The following is a 21,893-nucleotide window of genomic DNA, read 5'->3' as shown; positions in this document are numbered from 1 at the left end:
CCTTCCTTCTTATAGAAACATAGAAACATAGAAATTAGGTGCAGGAGTAGGCCATTCAGCCCTTCGAGCCTGCACCGCCATTCAATATGATCATGGCTGATCATTCAACTCAGTATCCCGTACCTGCCTTCTCTCCATACCCCCTGATCCCCTTAGCCACAAGGGCCACATCTAACTCCCTCTTAAATATAGCCAATGAACTGGCCTCAACTACCCTCTGTGGCAGAGAGTTCCAGAGATTCACCACTCTCTGTGTGAAAAAAAGTTCTTCTCATCTCGGTTTTTAAAGGATTTCCCCTTTATCCTTAAGCTGTGACCCCTTGTCCTGGACTTCCCTAACATCGGGAACAATCTTCCTGCATCTAGCCTGTCCAACCCCTTAAGAATTTTGTAAGTTTCTATAAGATCCCCTCTCAATCTTCTAAATTCTAGAGAGTATAAACCAAGTCTATCCAGTCTTTCTTCATAAGACAGTCCTGACATCCCAGGAATCAGTCTGGTGAACCGTCTCTGCACTCCCTCTATGGCAATAATGTCCTTCCTCAGATTTGGAGACCAAAACTGTACGCAATACTCCAGGTGTGGTCTCACCAAGACCCTGTACAACTGCAGTAGAACCTCTCTGCTTCTATACTCAAATCCTTTAGCAATGAAAGCTAACATACCATTCGCTTTCTTTACTGCCTGCTGCACCTGCATGCCTACCTTCAATGACTGGTGTACCATGACACCCAGGTCTCGCTGCATCTCCCCCTTTCCCAATCGGCCACCATTATAACACCACTTCCTTTACATCTGTCCCTAATTTATTTTTAAATTATCTCTCACATTTGTGCTTTTTTGAATTCTACCCAGCCTAACCTTTTGATGTTATTATTTTGTCCACCTTTTCGAATACAGTATACCCAATTTTGTAATAATGTCCGTCTGATCTCAGCCCATTTTGTCAATGGTGGAATAACCAAATAACCAAGTTCTTTTTGTATTCTACATCCTCTATCTGCGTAGTGTTCAATAGCAAAAATCAGTGTAAGTGATCAGGGAGCAAAAAACTGGAAATCCAAAACAAGGATAGGAAATGCCAAAAGCATAATGTTGTTTCCACTATACTGGAGAAACCAAACGCAGATTGGGTAATCATCTTGCAGAACATCTCCACTCTGTCCACTAGGGGTCCTGAGCTTCCAGTATTCTGTTAACTCTTTTTTCTATTCCACTCCCACTTTGATTGTTCCTCTGTTCTCTTGCATAGCTCTGAATGCCTAATATTTCATCTGGGTACGATACAATCCTTGAGACAATAATGTATTTAATGTTCAGATAGCCCTCTTTTATCTTCTCTCTCTCCAAAGATGTAGCTCCATCTTTCTGTTTCCATATGTATCTTGTTTGTTGGTACACAAAAAAGCTGGAGAAACTCAGCGGGTGCAGCAGCATCTGTGGAGCGAAGGAAATAGGCAACGTTTCGGGCCGAAACCCTTCTTCAGACTATCTTTTTTGTTGTTGTGGTTTATCTGAAATTAGACTTGGCGACCGTTTTGCTGAACACTTGAGCTCACTCTGCCAAGGCCCACTGGATTTCCCAGTTGCTAACTATTTTAGCTCCTCTTCCCGTCCCCATACTGAAGGTTTGCCAGACTGATTCCTGGGATGTCAGGACTTTCATATGAAGAAAGACTGGATAGACTCGGCTTGTACTCGCTAGAATTTAGAAGATTGAGGGGGGATCTTATAGAAACGTACAAAATTCTTAAGGGGTTGGACAGGCTAGATGCAGGAAGATTGTTCCCGATGTTGGGGATGTCCAGAACAAGGGGTCACAGTTTAAGGATAAGGGGTAAATCTTTTAGGACCGAGATGAGGAAAACATTTTTCACACAGAGAGTGGTGAATCTCTGGAATTCTCTGCCACAGAAGGTAGTTGAGGCCAGTTCATTGGCTATATTTAAGAGGGAGTTAGATGTGGCCCTTGTGGCTAAAGGGATCAGGGGGTATGGAGAGAAGGCAGGTACAGGATACTGAGTTGGATGATCAGCCATGATCATATTGAATGGCAGTGCAGGCCTATGGCCTACTCCTGCACCTATTTTCTATATTTCTCTCCTGGGCCTCCTTCATTTACAGAGTGAACGCAAACTGGAGGAACAGCACCCCATATTCCATTTGGGTAGCTTACAACACAATGGTATGAACATTGAATTCTCCAATTTTATATCAACAATAAAAACCTGACCCCTCTTCTCTTTCCCCCTTCACTTTTTCCACATTTTGTTACGTTACAGCTTTATTTTAAAATGGATTAAATTCATTTTGTTTTATCATTAATCTACACACAATACCCCAGAATGAAGGAATGAAAACCAGTGTATAGACATTTTTGCAAAGTAATTAAAAAGAAATAACTGAAATATCACATTTACATAAGTATTTGCTATGCCACTCAACATTAAGCTGAGGTTTATCCTCTTTCCATTGATTATCATTGAGATGTTTCTACAACTTGATTGGAGTCCACCAATGCTAAATTAAATTGATTCGACATGATTCGGAAAGGCACACACCTGTCTATATAAGGTCCCACAGTTGACAGTGCATGTCAGAGCAAAAACCAAGCCATGAAGACAAAGGAACTTTGGAACCACCAGGACTCTTCATAGTTGGCCACCCGGCTAAACTGAGCAATCGGGGCAGAAGGGCCTTGTTCAGGGAGTTGACCAAGAACCCAATGGTCACTCTGGTAAAGCGCCAGAGTTCCTCTGTGGAGATGGGAGAAGCCACTCCTCAGTCAAGGGCACATGACATCCCACTTGGAGTTTGCCACAAGGGTTGTTTTCTCTGGTGCTCTTGGCTGATGAAACCAAGATTGAACACTTTGGCCTGAATGCCAGGCATCATGTCTGGAGGAAACCAGGCACCGCTCATCACCTGGCCAATACCATACCTACGGTGAAGCATGGTGGTGGCAGTATCATGCTGTGGGGATGTTTTCAGTGGCAGGAACTGGGAGACTAGTCAGGATAGAGGGAAAGATGAATGGAGCAAAGTACAGAGAGATCCTTGATGAAAACCTGCTCCAGAACGTTGTGGACCTCAGACTGGGGCAGAGGTTCATCTTCAAACAGGGCGACAACCCTAAGCACACAGCCAAGAGAACACAGGAGTGGTATCGTGACAAGTTTGTGAATGTTCTTGAGTGGCCCAGCCAGAGCCCGAACTTGAACCCGATCAAACATCTCTGGAGGGAGCTGAACATAGCTGTGCATCGACACTCCCCATCCAATCTGACTTGAGCTTGAGAGCATCTGCAGTGAAGAATGGGAGAAATTACCCAAATACAGGTGTGCCAAGCTTGCAGCGTCATACCCAAGAAGCCTTGAGGCTGTAATCGCTGCCAAAGGTGCCTTAACAAAGTACTGAGCAAAGGGTCTGAATACTTATGTAAATGTCATATTTCAATTATTTATTTTTAATTACTTTGTAAAACTTTCTGATCACCTTTTTTCGCTTTTTTATTATGAGGTATTGCGTGTGGATTGATGATTTAAAAAAAGTTTAATCCATTTTAGAATAAGGCTGTAACATAAGAACATGTGGAAAAGTGAAGGGGTCTGAATACTTTCTGAATGCACTATAGATTAATCAAAAATACTGCATCTTGATATTTAGAAACATAGAAACATAGAAAATAGGTGCAGGAGTAGGCTATTCGGCCCTTCGAGCCTGCACCACCATTCAATATGATCATGGCTGATCATCCAACTCAGTATCCTGCACCTGCCTTCTCTCCATACCCCCTGATCCCTTTAGCCACAAGGGCCAAAGTAAAGATCCCTTTAGCCACAAGGGCTTTGTAAACTATTTTCTCTTAATCACATGCATACCTTTTAAGTAATTACGAAGACGACATTGACATTGTTCAAAAGGTCTTATAAATCCAGCAAGGTGAAAGATAAACAATCTTAGAAATGTGATAAATCCAACCTATTGAAAGAACAAAACAAATATAATTTCTAAATATTATAAACCATATCATGTACTTTTAACGTCAAAAATAGTTTAGGTATAAAGATTTAAATTTGTAAGGTAAAATCAAAATTGACTATAGTTCTATTTTGTAAATGTTTTATTGAAACCTGAAAATTAAAACCAATAACCATAGATGCTGGAAATCTGAAATAAAATCTGAAATAATATTGTTTGTGGACTGACCCGGTGATACTCTGTAACGTGGTGGTCCAATTTGCATTTGGTTTTCCCAATGTAGTGCAAACCACACCACGATGACCACATTTACAGAATTGGAAGTATTACAGGCAAATTACTGGGTCAAAACTAAAACAAAATGCTGATGTTGAAAATCTGACACAATATAGAGAAAATGCCAGAGACAGTCAGCAGGTTCAGGCATTCCCTGTGGAAATACAGGTAGTGACTGATGAAATCCTGACGAAGGACCTCAGACCCAAAAAGTCATCTGTTTCCCTTTCTACCTGACCTGCTCAGTGTGTTTCCAGTATTTTCCATGTTTAATTTACATGGAAGGACGTGTTGGACCCTTGAAAAGCACCAAAAGCTTCAACATTTTAAAAATATAATTTAAAACATCAATCTATTTTGTGGCCTCAAAGTGTCTTCCCATCTTGTTATGCTTATGTGTTTAAAGACTAGGTGATATTTAACTTAACAAAGTACCTTTGTTATCTTGACTTCACAGGTGTAGAGATATGATTGCTTCACTGCATCCGTACAAATCCAGTACAAGATTGATTCCGCAAGGAAGAATAAAACTGGAATTTGGTCTGGATGCAATGGTGCATGGTCCAAAGAAATCAAGAGAATGTCCAAAGCCTCTTGAGAAATAAAATAACTCTATTAGTAACAAATCAGATAGAGCTCAATCAGCATAGATTAATCTAACTGTTTGTGTTACTTTTTCATTAAACATATTATCTTTAGCAAAATATCTATTTTATTAAATATTAGATTTGATCATAATCAAAGATATTAAATTCAAAATAGATGCTGTGGTCGATATGGAAACTAAAACATTTGTCCAGGTTTTTTTGTCCATCTATTTTATGACTGGAACCCCATGAATGAAATTTACAAGTCCAAAAATTCAGGGCAATTATATGGTTCTAGATTTTTTTGCACCTATTTTGGCCAATAGTCAGTCAAGGCTTTACAATGATCAGGAAGACCTTAGGTGTTAATCAACTATTCCTTCATGAGAGCGGATTACACAATAGACATAGAAACATAGAAAATAGGTGCAGGAGTAGGTAATTCGGCCCTTTGAGCCAGCACAGCCATTCAATATGATCATGGTTGATCATGCAAAATCAGTACCCCTTTCCTGCTTTCTCTCCATATCGCTTGATTCTGTTAGCCCTAAGAGCTATATCTAACTCTGTCTTGACTACATCCAGTGAATTGCCTCCTTTGCCTTCTGTGGCAGAGAATTCCACAGATTCACAACTCTCTGGCTGAAAAACGTTTGACCTCATATCAGTCCTAAATAGCCTACCACTTAGTCTTAAACTGACCCCTGGTTCTGGACTCCTCCAACATCGGGAACATATTTCCTGCATCTAGCCTGTCCAATCCATTAAGAATTTTATATGTTTTTTATAAGATCCCCCCTCATCCTAAATTCCAGCAAATATAAGCCCAATCGACCCATTCTTTCATTAAATGTCAGTCCCGTCGTCCTGGGAATTAACCTGCTGAACCTAAGCTGCACTCCCTCAATAGCAAGAATGTCCTTCCTCAAATTAGGAGACCAAAACTGCACCCAATACTCCAGGTGTGGTCTCACCAGGACCTTGTACATCTACATCCTTGCTCTTATACTTAAATCCTCTTGCTATGAAGGCCAACATGCCATTTGCTTTCTTCACTGCCTGCTTTTTTTCAGTGAATGATGTACACAGTCACCCAGGTCTCATTGCATCTCAGTTAGGCCACGTACCATCAATGTCTTAATGAATGTAACTGACACAGCTAATCACTACACTACATCTTGAGGCCTCAGGACTTTAAACCTCGTCATTATTTATGTGGGTCCTGACCGATCTGAGCAAATTATATAATAAATATTTTGAAAGGAAATAAGGAAATATTGTCCTTAAGTGGCTCAAATTAGCAGAAAAATCACTTCAATCCATTCTCCTATTAAACACATTAATGTATGGCACTATGATTTTATTTTTCTGTATTATTAAATGTTTCTGTCATTCTGTCATTCTTTCAGTACAGTTATGATGACCATCTTTCCCTGCCCTAGGTAGATTTACTTGATGTCTCAAAGCTATTTCTATTTGTTTGACAAATAGATTGATGTGGATGGAAGAAGTTTTGAAAGATGTACTCCATTTAACACCATATTTCAAACCACATTTGTTAAAGCACATTTGGTATTCCATTCCAAACACTCACAGGCATGCAGTTTACATTTCAAAATGAACATTTGCTTGGGCTGCACATTAGGAACATAGAAGAATACATAGATTCTTTGTCAGGAATCAAGATGTCATAAACATGGTGAAAATCACCGCTCTTATCACTGCTGGGTGCTGCTCTATGGGGAACTAGGCACTTTAGTGAACTCTTGAAGTACTAAATCATACTCAGTGAAGAGAGACTGCAATTGAAAGCTGGTGTTGGAACAGCTTGGGGCGTGTGGTGTGGCTGTTTAGTGTTGTAATCTGGGACTCGAGGCTGCACCCTGCTGGCACGATGCTTTCCTGGGAACTGAAGCACGGGTAGAATGATAGAGAAATCTGGGCAGAGGAGAATTTGCAGGCAAATACATGGAGGCAGAGAAGCAGCGGCTTCTATCACATCCAAGGGAGATCATAGGGTCCAGGATGTTTTGTTGCCAGGCATTGGCCCCCAAACACCATAGCAGCCAGTCCCACATCTCACTGCAGTGGAAGTAAAGCTACAATCAAATTGCCAGTCCAATGCACCATCGCTGAGCCGTAGGCGATTTATTGCTGTGGGAGTACCAGCAATGAATTCATACCAGGTTCCTGGCACAGTAGCAATGGAGAGGGCGGATGTTTGTAGCAGGTGTCAGCACAGTGTGCTATATTAATTCAACAACCTCTTTTATTGCACATTTCATTGGCATTCTCTTGCCTGGAAATGCATGCTAAGCACTATGGTTGAGAGCTTCAGTTTAATGGTTGAGAGCTTCAAGTTCCTGGCTGTTATACTACCAATGATCTGTCGTAACCAACCAATTCGCACAGTATTGGTCTGTCTTTTTTAATTTTTTTTGTCTAGTTAAATGTAGTGTTGGTGTTTTTTAATACTGGTTTTAAATGTGTATATGTGGGAGCGGGGGAGGGGGAAACTGTTTAAAATCTCTTCCCTGTCCGGGAGACCCGACCTTTTCCCTGTTGGGTCTCCGTTGTTGTTGGGGCCTAGCACCGTGGAGCGGCCTCCAACCTGAATGACCCGGGGGCTCGAGAGACTGCGGAGCTGCGGACTACTCACCATCGTGGGGCTGGCTGGCCTCGGAGCGTGGGGAGCGGTGGTGACTCGCTGCTGCGACTCGACTCCTGGGGCTCGGAGGCTCCAGCTGCAGCCGCAGGTCTGGTGGACTGGGACATCGGGAGCTCGCGGGTCCGGGTGGAGAGACCGCTTCCCGGAGCTCCCGCAACGCGACTTCTCCAGCCCGTGTCGCGGGGTTGGAACGACCCGGAGCGGGGCCGTACATCGCCCGGCGCGGCTTCATGGCCGTGGGACATTACAGCGCCCGCCGGGGGCTCCAACATTGTGACTTTTAGACCGGGAGCGGGGCCGTAAATCGCCCGGCGCGGCCTAAAATGGCCGTGGGACTTATCATCGCCCGCCTGGGGCTTGGACATCGGGAGAGAAATGGAGAACAGGGGAGAGAAAAGACTTTGCCTTCCATCACAGTGGGTTCACTGTGATGGATGTTTGTGTGAATTAAATTGTGTGTATGTCTGTAGGAAATTGTCTTTGTTTGTATGGCTGTGGAAACGGAATTTCGTTTGAGCCTCACTGAGGCTCAAATGACAATAAATATTGTATTGTATTGTATTGTATTTGATGCAAAAGCCAAAAATGCACACCAATGTCACTAGTTCTTGAGGAAACAGGAAATTTGGCATGATTTCAGTGACTTACAAACTTCTACACCTACACCATAGAAAGTATACTGTTGGATTACAGCGTCTTGCTTTGAGAACAGCTCTGCCCAAGACCTCAAGAAATTCCAGAGAAATGTAGATTTATCCCAGTCCATCATACAGATCATACTTCCCACCAATGACTCCACCCACACATCACCCTACCTCGGACAAACAGCCAACATAATCAAAGACTTGTTCCACCCCGATCATTCCTTCTTCTACCTGCTCCCATCCGGCAGAATGTGCAGAAGCTTGAAAGCACGCACCACCTGACTCAGTAACGCCTTCTTCCCCCTGTTATCAGACCAAATCTGAGGAAGGACATTATTGCCATAGAGGGAGTGCAGAGAAGGTTCACCAGACTGATTCCTGGGATGTCAGGACTGTCTTATGAAGAAAGACTGGATAGACTTGGTTTATACTCTCTAGAATTTAGGAGATTGAGAGGGGATCTTATTCAAACTTACAAAATTCTTAAGGGGTTGGACAGGCTAGATGCAGGAAGATTGTTCCCGATGTTGGGGAAGTCCAGGACAAGGGGTCACAGCTTAAGGATAAGGGGGAAATCCTTTAAAACCGAGATGAGAAGCAAAGAACTTTTTTCACACAGAGAGTGGTGAATCTCTGGAACTCTCTGCCACAGAGGGTAGTTGAGGCCAGTTCATTGGCTATATTTAAGAGGGAGTTAGATGTGGCCCTTGTGGCTAAGGGGACCAGGGGGTATGGAGAGAAGGCAGGTACGGGATACTGAGTTGGATGATCAGCCATGATCATATTGAATGGCGGTGCAGGCTCGAAGGGCCGAATGGCCTACTCCTGCACCTAATTCCTATGTTTCTATGTTTCTGAATGGTCCTTCAATAAGCTTGGGTGCTGTTGGATTCACGTCTACCACATTGAGGGCATTGGGCATTGTCTATGGAACTGCGGGGGCCACAATGTTGTGAACTACTGTATATTCTGCACTCTGTACTATATCTTCCCCCTTTGCTCACTGCACTTAGCTCTATCCATTTAATGGGATGTCAACAAATCAAATTTTAAGTTTAATCAACAGAATGACTGTCATGCATTGCACCTGTAGTATTCAACAATTTGTTTTATGGATTAGTTAAGAGTAATTATCACAATACTTCCTTGAAGTTGACATAAAACTTACCTTCTTGAATTTTCCCTTTACATTGAACCAGCAAAGCTAGCTCTGCCCAAGCTACTGGTAGATTTACGTGATCCCCTGAACCAAGTGTACTCAGGCCAACTTTGCGCTAAGGAGTGAAGAACATCAATTAACATAATTAACATCATTATTTTGTTTGTAGAATTCAGCATTTACCAACACTATACCTTGTCACTAAAGGAACTGCATTACAGTAAAATAAGGCAAAGCTTAGATTGTGATTATAGAAACATAGAAACATAGAAAATAGGTGCAGGAGTAGGCCATTCGGCCCTTCGAGCCTGCACCGCCATTCAATATGATCACGGCTGATCATCCAACTCAGTATCCTGTACCTGCCTTCTCTCCATACCCCCTGATACCTTTAGCCACAAGGGCCACATCTAACTCCCTCTTAAATATAGCCAATGAACTGGCCTCAACTACCTTCTGTGGCAGAGAGTTCCAGAGATTCACCACTCTCTGTGTGAATTATATTACTTAATCACATTATATTAATTAATGTGTGGACCTATTCAGATGAAAGGTCCTGACACGAAACATCATCTATCCATTTTTTCCAGAGATACTGCCTGATCTGCTGAGTTACTCCAACATTTTGTGTCGATCACTGCAGAAGCTACTGCCTGAGTTCCTCCTTTTGTGCTGTAGTTTGTCATTTCATGTCCCTACATTAGTACTCCAAATTGTCCTAAACTTTCCCTTCTTTGTAGACTTTGGTTAAAGTGCACTCACTTATTACTATTAAGAACCAAGTGTTAAGAGTGTTTAATTGCCATATGCACTGGGAGCAGAACAATGACATTCTTACTTGTTACAGAGAAGATTTGTAAGAATGTTGCCAGGACAAGGGGCTGAGCTATCACGGGAGGCTGGGCGAGCTAGGAATTTGTTCCTTGGGGCTCAGGAGGATGAAGGGTGGTTATAGAGGTGTATAAGATCATGAGGAGAACAGATAGGGTAAATGCACAGAGTTTTTTTTAACCATAGGTAGGGGAATCAAAGCTATCAGAGCCAGAGGACATAGGTTTAAGGTGAGGGCGCAGCATTTAACACAAACCTTAGAGGTCAAAATTTTTCACTCAGAGGGTGATGTGTATATGGACTGAGCTGCCAGAGAAGGTAGTTGAGGCAGGTACTGTAACAACATTTAACAAACTCTTGGACAGGTACATGCATGGGAAAGATTTGGAGAGATATAGACCAAATGCGACCAAATGGGACTAGCTTACATGGGACATTTGGGTCAGCATGGATGATTTGGGCTGAATGGCCGGTTTCCATGCTGTATGATTCCCTGACTCATTATACTCTATTCTCTGCATCTGCAATTTTATTATTTTCAAATATGAAATGTAATTTCAAATGTAACAAATTGGAGAAACTGAGCAACTCATAAAATTAGGGGCTACCCCTCCCATCTATCTATGATAGTATTTTATATAATGAATATGCCAAAAATTGCTATTTGATCTAACGATGGAATTTGTATTATTTCATGCCGTTATTCACCTTATTTCTGGTGAGCATTTTTTTAGCCAGATCAATCATTCGTTTCTTCTCATTTTTTCCTTCTGCACACTTAAACTTCTGCACAAATTGTTCTGTGACTTCAAAGAGGGGTCTGAAAAACAATATGAACAATAGCATATTGTAAACAGTAATATTAAAAGCAATTGTTAATAATTAAAAGCAGTTGTTTTTGATATAGTTCTTTTTTAGTTAAAGATGCTCAACAAGACTTTTCAGAAATGTCCAATCACTAGGCTGAAACATTAAAAGGCTTGTCCCACTTTGCGATTTTTTTTCAGCGACTGCAGGCGTCATTGACCGATGTATCAGGCCACCGAAAAACCGTCAAGTTGTACAACAAGCTTGACACAGATGACGACAAGCTGCGACAATCTGCATAATCCGTCGTCACAATTTTTCGGGACCTGGGACGACCACAACAGCGAGAACATACGACAACCTACGACATCATGCGACCGCACAGACGTCAAACAAAGACTACCGAGGTCAACATACGTCCACCCGCAACACGATACGGCAAGATACAACAAGCTAAGACACTGTCTGTGACAACAGAAGACAAGTAACGTCATTTTGATCCGTATCTTGATGCAGGCGCTGTCGCCGGTTGACGTATGATGACGTATGATTGACGCAGGTTGTCGCAAAAGGAATTCGCAGAGGTCATGACCTTGCGACATCGTATGTCACCTGGCGTCATCCTGGCAACAACCTACGACAACCTACGACAGGAGATGACAGGCAACGTCAGGCAACGTCAAGCCCACTGTTGCTGCAAGGTTTTGAACATTTCAAAATCCAGCGGTGACAAGAATAAAGTGACGACACTTGCGGAGACCTGTCACGACAACACAGGCGTCAAACCGCGACCATGAGGTGACAGCCTATCTTTCGGCTGTCGCCAAAAAAAGTCGCCATGTGACCGAGGCTTAACTCTGTTTCTGTCTCCACACATGCACTCTGACCTCGAGCCCCTCCAGGAAGGGAGGGGAGGACATTCTAATACACAGAAACATAAGAGACTGCAGAGAGGGGTGGACACAACTTTACAACCAGCCAAGAGCAATTGGAGTCATGAGTAAAACACAAATTGCTGCACACAATGCACTCCAGTAATCATAACCCCTATAGTTATCCTGCAACATTGCCTTCCTCGATATCCCTGCATGTGAAATGTTATCATCTATTTTTAGCTTATTTTATCTCTCTTCTATTCTCCTGTTCCAATTTCACAAATAAGCCAGTTTAAATTCTCCACAATAGAACACAACACCAGCTCCTCCTGTCTATAGAAATTCATTACTGCGTAAAATCTAGTAAGTATTATTGCACGAAGGCATCCTTCAGTACATAAAATGTAATTGTACACACTACATTATAAATTCAAGAAACACCATAGAAATGCTTTGCATTATATTCCGTTAAAAGAGTACAATCATAAGGATGCATCACAAAAAACAAAGCAATAATATATAAATAACACGTCTTGGTACTGAATGATAATATATTTGACAATCATTTGTGACATGACAATATAAGCATTAAAGTGGCACTTAACTTTTTAGCAGCGTGTGTTGAATAGCGGCCTTTCAAGGCTTCGGCTGTCTTTTTTGCAAGTGTAGCTTCAAGTATTACGTGATCATTTTGGGAAACTATCCCAAATCTGTGCACAATGGGTATCTTCAATATCGGCATCTTTACAGTTGTAAATGGCTAATCTATTTGCAAAGTAAATGCACAGCAAAATATTATAAAAGTCATACAAATACAGCAGGAGATACTCCAAACATAGTTGCAAGGCTTTAAAATTTAGAGGTCTTTAAAATGATGAGAGGGATAGACAGAGTTGACGTGGATAAGCTTTTTCCATTGAGAGTAGGGAAGATTCAAACAAGAGGACATGATTTGAGAATTAAGGGCCAAAGGTTTAGGGGTAACATGAGGGGGAACTTCTTTACTCAGAGAGTGGTGGCTGTGTGGAATGTGCTTCCAGTGGAAGTGGTGGAGGCAGGTTCGATTTTATTATTTAAAAAAAAATTGGATAGGTATATGGATGGGAAAGAAATGTAGGGTTACGGAATGAATGCAGGTAGATGGGACTAGGGGAAAATAAGTGTTCGGCACGGACTAGAAGGGCCGAGATGGCCTGTTTCCGTGCTGTAATTGTTATATGGTTATATGGTAAAAAGGCAATGATTCATTTCCGGATGTTAAAATTATGTTGTAATATATTTGTCATATAGAGTAAAATTATGTTGTAATATATTTGTCATATATAGTAAAATATTAATAAAATTATTAAATGTCACCGTACTTCATGGTCATAGCATTACATTAGCACAGAAACCAGCTGTTCCACCCAACTCCTCATTGCCCACCAAGTTGCCTACCTAAGCTGGTCCCATTTGCCTGCATTTTAGCTACGTTTATTGTCATGTGCACTGAGGTACAGTGAAAAGCTTTTGTTGTGTGCTAATCAATCAGCGGAAAGACAATACATGATTACAATCGACAATCCAGTGTACAGACACATGATAAAGGGAATAATGTTTAGTGCAAGATAAAGTTCAGTAAAGTCCAATTAAAGATAGAGTTTGAAAATAGCTCAGAAGTGCCCTCCAGTTGATAGAATGGCTCAGTTGCCTGATAGCAGCTAGGAAGAATCTATCCCTGAATCTGGAGGTATGTGTGTTCACTCTTCTATCCCTCTTGCCTGATGTGAGAGGAGAGAAAAGGGAATGACCGGGGTGAGACTTATCCTTGATTATGCTGGTGGCCTTGCCGAGGTAGTGTGAGGTGTAAAGGGAGTCAATGGAACAGAGGTTGGTTTGAGTGATGACCTGGGCTGCATCTACAATTCTCTGCAATTTATTTTGGCCTTGGATGGAGTGTTGGCAAACCATGCGGTAATGCATCATGATAAAATGCTTTCTACATCTGTAGAGGTAGGTGAGAGTTGTTGGGAACATGCCGAATTTCTTAACCTTCTAAGGAAGTAGTGTTTGTGTTTTCTTCGCCTTAGCTTCGATATGGATGGTCCAGGACAAGTGAATGAGTGAAAGGCCAGGCAGATGGCAGCTGCCATGGACCTGTTGCAGCAGTAGGTGAATTGCAGTGGATCAAGGCTGGATTTAATGTGCACTATTACCAACCTCCCGAGACACTTCATAATGTAGATGTCAGAGCTACTGGGCGGTAGTCATTAAGGCACACCACCTTGCTTTTGACCTCCTAATGAATAGATTAAGCAAATGGACACACAACAGATGAATTCCAAAGATGTGTGCAACTATCCACGTTAAGGAGACATCAAGAGAAATAGATGAGGCTGAAAAATAGAGGACAAGGGAGCATTGTTTGTAAATCAGAAGCAAGCATTTCAGGGATGAAATTGGGAAATATTTCTAAAAAGGCTGTGGTCAAATTTTGGAACTATCTTCCACAAAGGGCAACTGATGTCAAATCATTTTTTTAATTCACATTTGAGATTAATAAGATTTTGGTCACCATTGGTACTAATGGACAACAGGAAATGACAGTATTAAAAAAGTCATGTTATTGAACATGTGTAAGAAGGAACTGCAGATGCTGGTTTAAATCGAAGATAGACAAAAAAAGCTGAGATAACTCAGTGGGACAGGCAGCATCTCTGGAGAGAAGGAATGGGTGATGTTTCGATAACCCAAAACATCGGCCATTCCTTCTCTCCAGAGATGCTGCCTGTCCCGCTTAGTTAATCCAGCTTTACATATCTGTAGCGGCACCTAGTGGTTAAACTGTGTATTCAGAACCCTCATCATTGGTCGGGTCGGTCACGTGACAGGGGTTCGTTCGTGGGCTTTTCAGTATGTTCAGTAGCTAGTGCTCTTCATGACGTCAAGAGCTTAGATCGTTTATTCCTGACCAAGTACACATGTAGTGTGAGTGTTGTTTTCGCCAATAATGAACATTCAAGGACCCAAGCAGGCGTTCCAGGTGTGACAGAGGTTCACCTGCATCTCCTCCAACCTCATCTATTGCATCCGCTGCTCTAGCTGATCTACGTCGGTGAGACCAAGCATAGGCTTGGCGATCGTTTCGCCGAACATCTCCACTCGGTCCGTATTAACCAACCTGATCTCCCTGTGGCTCAGCACTTCAACTCCCCCTCCCATTCCAAAACCGACCTTTCTGTCCTGGGCCTCCTCCATGGCCAGAGTGAGCACCACCGGAAATTGGAGGAGCAGCACCTAATATTCCGCTTGGGCAGTTTGCACCCTAGCGGCATAAACATTGACTTCTCCAATTTCCAGTAGCCCTTGCTGTCTCCTCCGCTTCTCAGCTCTCCCTCAGCCCACGGGCTCCTCCTCTTCCTTTCTCCTTTCTTCTCCTCATCCCCCCCCCACCCACCCTAAATCTGTCTGCCTATTTCCTTTGCTCCATAGATGCTGCTGCACCCGCTGAGTTTCTCCAGCACTTTTCTACGTTCGATTTTCCAGCATCTGCGGTTCCTTAAACATATTAGGCAGGGAATGGTGTTGGCAAGACTGATGGGACTGAAGGGGCTGATAAATCCCCAGGGCCTGATGGTCTGCATCCCAGGATACTTAAGGAAATGGCTAAAAATTGTGGATGCATTGGTGCTAATTTTCCAATGTTCTATAGATTCAGGATCAGTTCCTGTGGATTGGAGGATAGCTAATGTTATCCCACCTTTAAAGAAAGGCAGGAGAGAGAAAACAGGGAATTATAGAGCAGTTAGCCTGACATCAGTGGTGGGATAGATGCTTGAATCAATTATGAAAGATGAAATAGCGGCACATTTGGATAGCAGTAACAGGATCGGTCCAAGTCAGCATGGATTTACGAAGGGGAAATCATGCTTGACATCTTCTGAAATTTTGTGAGGATGTAACTAGGAAAATGGACAAGGGAGAGCCAGTGGATGTAGTGTACCTGGACTTTCAGAACACATTTGATAAGGTCCCACATAGGAGATTGGTGGGCAAAGTTAGGCCACATGGTATTGGGGGTTGAGTACTGACATGGATAGAAAATTGGTTGGCAGATAGTAGGTATGTTACAAAACCTACCTGAATTGTGGCTGAGCATCTGCCCTACCCCGTGTGTGTGATTTTGGCGCTGTTTAGAGGGGGCGGGTTTAAAACGCGATTTTTACTAGGCTGTTGCAATCGAAAATGTTCAGCCTAGTAAATCATTAATGGAAAATCGCTGAAAGACCCCGTCGCAAAAGGTATTATTAGTTTTTATGGCCTTGTAAAATAGTTATAGTAGTTTAAAAACCACTCTCTAAACTCGCAACCTCTCGCAGCCCCAGGGTTTTATAAAGCAAACAATTAAAGGTATGTACCTTATTTTTACATTAAATGGGGCTTGTATGTAACCCTGTATATAAAGTTTTCTATAGCGAGTAGTTCATTTTGGGCTCTTTATATCCCGCAGTATTTTTCTGGGCATTTGAGGGCACAAATCCACTGCAATGTGAACGTTCTAAACCAGCGCGTTCCACAGGAACCCATTAGAAAGCAGATTTAAATTGACTTAAGAATTTACAGCAATTGAACACTAAATTCCTTCCATTTGGCCTATAAATTGATGTAAATGAGATTTAAAAATCATGTTTTATTGTGAATTATTTGTGAATATTATTTGGACACTTGGGCTATTTAAAAATGTTAATCATTTATTAAGAAATGGATAGATGTTTAGATCTAATAATTGAAGTTTGAAATTAGCTACAATTGCTGGGGTAACTAACTAATTATGTGCTTAAAGTACCCGGTAATTTCATCCCAGCGGCATGTGGGCGGCACGTGGGCAGCAGGAACCCCATTCGTGTCTGCTGGCACACCTCCGCGAGCAGGTGGGCAAGCTGGCCCCTGTCCCGACCTCTTGCCATTGGGTTGGCCACTTACTATGGTCCCCCTGCCCTCAACAAACTGAATTTGTTGGTAGCAGATCCCGGCTTTCAGGTCATCCAAGTAAGATTATTTTATATTTGTTTCAGAATGCTTCAATCTATGATAACTGAAAATTTCATTTTCGGTTCTCTTAATTTTTAGAAGGTTATGGGCTTTTGACTGTCCACGATCACAGCTTTTTTGTTATGTCCATAGAAAATCAATAGGGAACAAGATGCTAATTTCCGAGTATGAAAATGGCCATAACTTTTTTATTACTTGAGATATGAAAGTGAATTAGGTGTCAATTAAACTTATTGTTATGCTTTATCTGATGGGATAAATTGCAGACTTGATTTTTTAAATCTCAAAATTTTGTAACATTGCTACAGATAGGAAACAAAGAGTAGGGATTAACGGGTCCCTTTCAAAATGACAGGCAGTGACTAGTGGGGTACAGCAAGGCTCGGTGCTGGGACCACAGCTAGTTACAATATATGTGAATGATTTAGATGAAGGGATTCAAAGTAACATTAGCAAATTTGCAGATGACACAAAGCTGGGTGGCAGTGTGAACTGTGAGGAGGATGCTATGAGAATGCAGGGTGACTTGGACAGGTTGGGTCAGTGGGCAGATGCATAGCAGATTCAGTTTATGTAGCGACACCTCGTGGTTAAACTGTGTATTCAGAACCCTCGTCATTGGTTGGGGCTGTCACATAACAGGGTTTTTCAGTATGCTCAGAGCTAGTGCTCTTCACAATGACAAGAGCTTAGATAGTTTATTCCTGACCAAGTACACGTGTAGTTCGAGTGTTGTTTTCACTAACAAAGAACATTTTGCTCTACCTGCCTGGACTCACTACACTATGTTACTGAACACAACAGGCTTGATGAGCTATGTGATCATGTATTGTTCGTATATGTGCTTTACTTTCCCCCCAGCTAAATTATTTAAATCTCTGGGGAAGGGGAAGTATCTTTTAATTGTATCTGATTGTGCCTAAATTCTATTAGCTGAGGGATAAAGTATTCTCCTAGTGTGATATGCTCACTGGCACTCTACTTCTTATACTGAACAACATTTCCGGCTCCTACCACACTCCTTACTCCTTACTCCACTCTTACACTCGACAATTTCTTCAGATTTTTAATATTTTTCGCTTCTTTGAAAGCAGCAATTGCTGTAGCTGGTTCTTAGCCTCGGTTTTGACAAGTCCCAATCGCCGCTTCCTTCCGATCCTATTGTTTGCAACCTTAGCTAATACTAGATCCAACACAGTCTGCTTGTTTGTTGCACTAAAAAACAAAGATCTTTGCTAAAAACACTCTAATTGAGGAGGATACTTTGTAGTATTTCCAACCCCCCTTTGTGTTCTTGTCGCTGCCATTTTAATGATATAGTACTGTGTTAAAATCAGACTAAGTTACCTTCAACTCTTGGGGCCGAAGGAAATCGCGTTTAACTCCCTCTGGGAAATATTTTAGGTAAGCATGAGAACGACAATGAAGAAGGGGTTAAGAAAAGTTGTTTTTTTAATGATATTTCCACTTGCTACTTGCAAAGCAATTTCTATGGTTCAATGGCCCGCGCAAAAGACGGACATTTGGTATGTTATAGCGACAAGGGGAGGGTAGCCGTAGTAAAATAGAAATGGATCTAATACCGACCAGCATTGAGGGGGAAATCTCCGAACCCCATCCCTGTCCAGACTGAGTCGTTGTTGTTGTTGTTGTTGTTGTTCCTCCATGTGTCGAGTCTGTTGTCCCGGCGGTTTCCATGGAAACCTCCCCCACCCCCGGAGCGCGCGCCACGGGTCACCGAGAGGCGAACATGGTCTCTCTCTGCAAACAAACTTTAGTTTCTTACTGGATTTAAAACAGCGCTACGTTTCCGCTGCTCCTCTCAACCCTCCAGATAACAAAAAGATCATACATGAAACGCAAGCTTGTTGACAATTCTGATCATGCATGATTCCGTTTTATTTATCCGTTCACGGTCAGGCCATGCTCTTAAATGCACAGAATTAAGTCGCTTGTTTGGCTATTTAAGAGACATGTGAAGTGTTAACGACCATCACTATGGGCTAGAGTAGCCAACAGTGCATTATTGAACAGGATGGAGAAACTCAACGGGTGCAGCAGCATCTACGGAGCGAAGGAAATAGGCAACGTTTCGGGCCGAAACCCTTCTTCAGACGAGAAGGGTTTCGGCCCGAAACGTCGCCTATTTCCTTCGCTCCGTAGATGCTGCTGCACCCGCTGAGTTTCTCCAGCATTTTTGTGTACCTTCGATCTTGCAGCATCTGCAGTTCCTTCTTGAACACTTATTGAACAGGATGCCCCGTTTTTAAAAGTAAACCTGGTTGTCGTATGGCCAAGTCAACGAAAGAGCCACGAAACAAAATAATTACAGCCTATCCTATTTGTATGGATTCAATACAAGGAGAATCCTCTTCGTTATTGATTCTATTCGGTACTTAATTTTTGAAAACTCTTATCAAGTTTATTCCATACAATTCATTTTGAACAAATCCATGTTCATTTCTCTCATCAATCATGCGTCCAAATGACAATTATGGTCTGAATATTATGTGGGGCAGTCGGCTGTGTGAAATTACATTGAAATGTTTGAGTGCACAAGCAATTGGCAGCATTTAAGGAATAATACATGATTTAAAAAAGTATTCCTTTAATGCACAAAAACCTAATGGGAAAAGTGATGAAGAAGAGATTTGTTTCATTTGAATCAAAATAAAAGGTTTATGTTCCCAGAAATATCAGGAAGCCCAAGGAGGAGGACTAAGAGACAGGATATGCTGTAATCTGGAGCAAAAAACAAACTGCTGGATCAACTCAGCAGATCAGGCGACATTTGATGATGATTGATGTTTTAGGCTGAGACCCTGCATCAGCACTGAGTGTGTAGATAGGAGATATAAAGAAGTGAGAGGGAGGGATGAGGCAAGTGAATCTGAAAGTAAACTGGAAATAAACATTACAACAGACTGTAAAGTCTGTAAGGACTGTAAAGTACATCAAACGTGAGGGCAATTGTGCATCCCATACCTTGTGGTCATCACTTCCGAAGAGTCCACTGGAAGTTGGACAATTTATATTGGACAATTTTTTACATTTATCAAGCCAATTAACCTAAGTCTTTAGAATGTGGGAAGAAACCGAAGATATTGGAGAAAACCCATGCAGGTCACGGGGAGAATGTACAAACTCCGTACAGACACGCCCGCAGTCGGGATCGAACCCGGGTCTCTGGGGCTGCATTTATACTGTAAAGCATCAACTTTACCGCTGTGCCACCATGACAGACAGAAGTGGGAGAATGGGAAATGACAGTATTACAGCGCCTGAGACCCGGGTTCGATGCTGACTACCAGTGCTGTCTGTATGGAGTTTGTATATTCTCCCCATGACCCCGTGGGTTTTCTCCGAGATCTTCAGTTTCCTCCCACACTCTAAAGACGTCCAGGTATGTAGGTTTGGGGTATATGTAAATTGTCCGTAGTGGTAGGATAGTGTTAATGTGCGGATATCGCGGGTCGGTGCGGACTCGCTGGGCCAAAGGGCCTGTTTCCGCACTGTATCTCTAAAATAAACTAAACTACTCGGATCTAATGAGAATGAGACTTAAGAAATTAAAACAATAGTACAAGAGATGTTGGTGATTCAGAAAGACACTGTGTCTCAAGGATTTACAGCCCCCAGAATTAAATGGACAGTTATTGAAATCCTGAACTTATTAGTTGTTATCATCCACATCCTATGGATTCGGGTATTTTTCCTGCAAATTGCAACATAGCAAACATTATTCCTCTATTTTGCTAAGGAGAGACCAAAAATAGGGAATTGCCAAGTTGTTAACCAAGTAGTAAAGAAAATACTGGAATCAATATTGCAAAAATGTTCCCGAGCATATGGCAACACTAGTAGATATAGTGGTAAAGAAGGCAAATAGTATGCTTGCTTTCATTGGTTGGCACATTTAGTGCAAGAGTCAGGAAGTCATGTGTCATGATGCTGCCCCACAAGTCTTCAGTTAGAATGTATTTGGAGAATTGCATGCTGTTCTGGTCGCCCTATTACCAAAGATTATAGAGGAGCTCTCCTCTAGGATCTTTGCTATTACAGGAAGGATGTGGAGGCTTTGAAGAGGGCACAGAAGAGGTTTACCGGAATGTTTCCTGGATTAGGGAATTTTAGCCGCAAGGAGAAATTGGACACGGTTGGATTGTTATCTCTGGAGCGCCAGAGATTGAGGGGGGACCCGATAGAAGTATATATCGTCATGAGAGGCATAGATAGAGTAGAGTTTAAATCTTTTTTAGCAGAGTGGAAATATCTAAGAATAGATGGGATTAAGGTGAGAAGGGCAAAGTTTAAAGGAGGTTTTATTCAGAGCATGGCCAAGAGGCAGAGGGGCATATAAGATAGTGACTTTTAAGAGATTTCTTGATAGGCACGTGGATATGCAGAAAATTGAGGTATTTGAATCAAGTGCATGCAGATGCAGTTCTATTAAAATCTCCGCTTTCCGTGAGACAGTGGGGTGTCACTGTTAAGCGCTTGTGAAATGCCTCTATTAACATTGTATTCACCAATTGTATTTTGACCTTCAAGTATTACTGAAGGTATTCATGGAGAATTTCTTAAAGTTGTCTGATGCGGGCACAATTACCATTTGAACTAAGGTACACAAAAATGCTGGAGAAACTCAGCGGATGCAGCCACATCTATGGAGCGAAGGAGATAGGCAATGTTTCGGGGCGAAACCCTTCTTCAGACTGAAGGGTTTCGGCCTGAAACGTTGCCCATCTCCTTCGCTCCATAGATGCTGCTGCACCCGCTGAGTTTCTCCAGCATTTTTGTGTACCTTCGATTTTCCAGCATCTGCAGTTCCTTCTTAAATACCATTTGAACTAATTGGATGTATTGGTGGATGGGAAAGATTTAAATGGGTATCGGATTTAAATGGGTCAGGTCATTAAGGGCTCCAGTTGAACGGGTTTCCTGGCTGGCTTGCAGGTAAGTCCCTCATTCACGGTCACTCACGTTATTTAGTATTTTTTTTCCCATCTCTCTCTCTCTCCCCCCTCCAAGGTT

General features: G+C 42.1%; 1 protein-coding gene across 1 annotated transcript in view; it reads right to left on the bottom strand.

Annotated features, from left to right (window-relative positions):
* The window catches only part of tmem232 (transmembrane protein 232), a 44,344-nt gene extending 25,751 nt beyond the window's left edge, over positions 1-18,593 (bottom strand). The window contains exons 1-6 of the mRNA XM_055633216.1: positions 18,447-18,593; positions 12,434-12,593; positions 10,855-10,966; positions 9,325-9,430; positions 4,693-4,850; positions 3,882-3,981 (exon numbers count right to left, since the gene is read on the bottom strand). Coding sequence (XP_055489191.1) covers positions 3,882-3,981; positions 4,693-4,850; positions 9,325-9,430; positions 10,855-10,966; positions 12,434-12,570 — 613 coding nt within the window. The 5' untranslated portion in view covers positions 12,571-12,593; positions 18,447-18,593. The remainder of the gene's footprint in view (positions 1-3,881; positions 3,982-4,692; positions 4,851-9,324; positions 9,431-10,854; positions 10,967-12,433; positions 12,594-18,446) is intronic.
* Between the last annotated feature and the right edge of the window lie 3,300 nt (positions 18,594-21,893).

This window comes from Leucoraja erinacea, chromosome 3 (genome assembly GCF_028641065.1).
Source record: "Leucoraja erinacea ecotype New England chromosome 3, Leri_hhj_1, whole genome shotgun sequence".
NCBI lineage: Eukaryota > Metazoa > Chordata > Chondrichthyes > Rajiformes > Rajidae > Leucoraja > Leucoraja erinaceus.
The sequence above is the reverse complement of the archived record's forward strand: the minus strand, read 5'-3'. Positions and strand labels throughout refer to the sequence as shown.